Below are 4044 nucleotides of genomic sequence, written 5' to 3' on the forward strand. Positions count from 1 at the left end.
TCTATCACAAACATTTTCAATCATTTTTCTCCAACACTCTGACCTGACCGTTAGGTTTCGTCCTCTCTCTCTCTCTCTCAACTTCCGTTCTTTCATTTTCCGTTTCACAACACCAGAGCTAAAAAAATAATGGTTCGCGCAATTTCTCTGGCTTACACTTTCCTCGTCCATCTCTTTCTCTCTGCTGTCGCGTCAGCGACCTCGTTCGACGGCGGTCTCGGACTCGCGAGGCCGGACTTCCATTCCATTCATGCAGAGCGTCTCATCCACGCCCTAAATCTCTTCCCCGATCACGACGTCAACCTCGTCTCTCCTTCCGCTGATGGAAATGGCAGTTCACTCGACTCGTCCGGTAAGAAGCTCGTCGAGAAGCGATTCACGATGCCGAACATCGCCGATGGTTCCGACTCCGGCGTCACCGTCGAAGACCTCGGTCACCATGCCGGTTACTACAAGATCGAGCACTCATATGATGCGAGGTCTGTTTTTCCCTTTTTCTTTTCTTTTTCCTGGTTTAGTTCATTGGCTAGGGTTTTGTGATCAGTTATTGATGTCATGTGGATTCTTGTGTGGTTTACTTTTCGTTCCTAGCTTTTTAATTTATCAAGTTATGGAATTATTGAAGAATATCGAACTTAGATTTGCATGGCGTGCTTTTATTATGTCTTATCAAGTTTGATCTGAAATATGATTTCGATACGATATGAGGTCCTTTTTAGCATATGAAATTATGGCATAACTCGACTAATCTCACACAGTATTTTGCTGTTAGATGCTGGAATTTAATGAACTAGAATCAATTGTGATCAAGCATAAGCTTAGTAATATCCAGTCCATGGAAACATTAGGGGAAAGGAAATTAGGATTACGGATAACCGGTTTTTTTTTTTTTTTTTTTTTTTTTTTTTTTATTTTTAATAAAATTGGATAAGATAGAGAATACAGAAGTATCTTGTAATGTCGCTGGTGCGAGCGGAAAAGTTTATTAAAAAAATTAATAATAATTATTCCAATTTGTTTTACTTTTTCTTCCCTTGTTTCACTTTTGTTTTGTTGGAGTTAGACTTAGTGTTGCTATGACTGCACTGTAGGATGTTTTACCTGTTCTTCGAGTCACGTAGCAACAAGAAGGACCCTTTGGTGATCTGGCTGACTGGAGGCCCAGGATGCAGCAGCGAGTTGGCTGTATTCTATGAGAACGGCCCTTTCAATATCGCCGACAACTTGTCTCTTGTTTGGAATCAGTATGGCTGGGACAAGGTTTTTCCCTTTTCCTTTACTTGAACTTTTAACTGTCGCTGGATTTTACTATTGTGAGACGACATTGACTTGCTGGTTCAAAGGTCGCTATTGCTGTAGATCTTACTTTAGAGAAATGCCGCAAGAATTGGCACATTTGAAATTCATACCAATCAGTATGTTAGAATATTAAGAGAACTGGTTCTGTCATCTGGGTGTATTTTTTCGCTGCTATTTCTCATGGATATATTGAGAAGTTGAAGTCGTGTGTTTAGAACTTTAGATAGCTGTTTCTTCTGGACTTGGGCGATCTATAGCATTTCAGTTATATGTTTCTATCCTCATTTTGTCCTAAGTGGTTTGTCTTTTTTCTGTTTCAGGCTTCTAACCTTCTGTATGTTGATCAACCCACTGGAACTGGGTTCAGTTACAGCTCTGACCGGCGTGATATTCGTCACAACGAAGACGGTGTTAGTAACGATTTGTATGACTTTCTTCAGGTAAATATTCTAATATTCCTGGCTCTGCTAAATGATTAGCTCGTGTATTCTTTTTTAATTTATAGTCTTTTGTTTCATTCAATTGTAGTAAGCTAGTCTGTTGTTTTTTAGTGCTTACACAGTTGCACCATACTGTTACTTCTAGCTTGTAATTTTTTTAATATAACTTAGAGCATGATTTTGAACCATCAAAACACAAAAACCAGTGTTTCTAATAGTAAGTTATGCTCATGCGGGGCAGGGCACACATATATAACTTAGCATGCTCTTTCTGTTGTTTTAGGCTTTCTTTACAGAGCACCCACATTTAGCAGAGAATGATTTTTACATTACTGGGGAATCATATGCCGGGCACTACATACCTGCTTTTGCTGCTCGAGTCCACCGAGGAAACAAAGCCAAAGAAGGAATTCATATAAATTTGAAGGTAGGCATTTAGAGGAGCATTATTAGTGGGGTGTTTTTTTTTTTTAAATGTTTACATTCTAAACTTGGATGTAATAAAATTGATGGAAAACAATTGAGCAGGGTTTTGCTATTGGGAACGGGCTTACAGATCCTGGAATTCAGTATCGAGCGTACACCGATTATGCGTTGGACATGAAATTAATCACAAAGTCCGAATATGATAGTATCAGCAAGATTGTTGGTCCTTGTGAGGTGGCAATAAAGCTTTGCGGTAAGCACCATGAAATTTAGTCCCATCCTTTTCAAATTCCTTTTCCTTAAATCCAAATTTCCTACTGATTAGGATATCATCTCGTCAAGAAGATTATGTACTCATATCAGATTTCCTATCCTTAAGAAATTGCTTTCCTTCTGCTTTATACACCATCTTGCCTAGTTAAACCATCGTTGCATGACTTGAAGAACTCCAAACTTCTGTTTTTTGTTTACTTATTTTTAACTTCACATATCTTTGTCTTTTAGGAACTGATGGGACGGTCTCTTGCCTGGCCTCTTATTTTGTTTGCAACATCATTTTCCAGAGCATTATAAAACGTACGGACAATGCAAATGTATGCATCGAGACTCTTCTTATATTACTTCATGAGTGGTCTTCATAAGGATTTTTTTGTCAGGTTTTGAGTTTTCTCTCTCTCTCTCTCTCTCTCTCTCTCTGTGTGCAGTACTATGACATCAGGAAAAAGTGTGTAGGAAAACTCTGCTATGACTTCTCAAATATGGAGAAATTCTTGAAGCAGAAATCAGTCAGAAGTGCTCTCGGAGTCGGGGACATAGATTTTGTGTCATGTAGCCCAACAGTGTACCAGGCAATGTTGTTGGACTGGATGAGGAACCTCGAAGTGGGTATTCCCACGCTTCTTGAAGATGGTATAAAGTTGCTCGTATACGCTGGTGAATATGATCTTATCTGCAATTGGCTCGGTAAGCTTTTATGCTGACTTTTGAGTTATGTTTAAATAATAAAAAAAAATCAATAATTGTTCTCATGGAGCGTGAAACAATTACATTGAACAGGGAATTCAAGATGGGTTCATTCGATGGAATGGTCGGGGCAGAAAGAGTTTGTGGAGTCTCCCGAACTTCCTTTCCTTGTTGATGGGTCTGAGGCGGGACTTCTTAAAAGCCATGGACCTCTGAGTTTCCTTAAGGTTGCTGAATTAGTTTCTCTACCAAACCTTTTTTTTTGTTTTTGTTTTTTTTGTTTGTGTGTGTTTGATTGGCATATAATAGAATTTTAACTGGTAGTATGGGATATGAATCAGGTGCACGATGCGGGTCACATGGTCCCGATGGACCAGCCCAAGGCTGCACTCGAGATGTTGAAAAGGTGGACTCAGGGAAGTCTTTCTAAAACCGAATCTGAAGCCGAAGATTTGATTGCTCAAATGTGAACCTTTACACACTAAGGTTCGTGAAATTAAACCGTGTAATTTCCGGTGCATGTGTTATCAACTGTTTCCCAGATGTTTTAGTGTAAATATTACTCTCGTTTCAAAGAACTTGGATGAGAGATCAGTCACTGAATCATTATCTTTTAATAATTCTCCCACGCTGAATGGGAATGGATACTGCAATGTAATTGCCCTCTTATTGTAATTTAGTCCATTTTCAAAGTTTTCTTTCTGGGAGATCTTGAGGTGTTTTCTTTTTTTTTTTTTTTTTTTTTTTTTTTTTTTTTTTTTTTTTTTTTTTTCGCTTGAAAGATCTTTAGAGGATTCACTAGTACTGGCATGTCTTCGGCTAATTCAATCGTATACACATATATATATATATATATACTAGTTGAAAAAACGCCCTACGCGCGAGTCAGCAATATTTTAAAAAAAAAAATTAAAAA

The 4044-nt window shown here is 38.3% G+C and overlaps 1 protein-coding gene across 1 annotated transcript; it reads left to right on the forward strand.

Annotated features, from left to right (window-relative positions):
• Positions 1 to 3826, forward strand: SCPL49 (SERINE CARBOXYPEPTIDASE-LIKE 49). The gene is made up of 9 exons (XM_089603073.1): positions 1 to 479; positions 1092 to 1260; positions 1620 to 1739; positions 2023 to 2166; positions 2268 to 2418; positions 2670 to 2758; positions 2870 to 3128; positions 3222 to 3355; positions 3470 to 3826. The coding sequence occupies exons 1-9, from the start codon at positions 130 to 132 to the stop codon at positions 3596 to 3598; spliced, it is 1545 nt and encodes a 514-aa protein (XP_089459199.1). The 5' UTR covers positions 1 to 129; the 3' UTR covers positions 3599 to 3826.
• The last annotated feature ends 218 nt before the right edge of the window (positions 3827 to 4044 follow it).

This window comes from Urtica dioica, chromosome 12 (assembly GCF_054948205.1).
Source record: "Urtica dioica subsp. dioica isolate 48M chromosome 12, U.dioica_male_clone48M_v1_H2, whole genome shotgun sequence".
NCBI classification, from domain to species: Eukaryota; Viridiplantae; Streptophyta; class Magnoliopsida; order Rosales; family Urticaceae; genus Urtica; species Urtica dioica.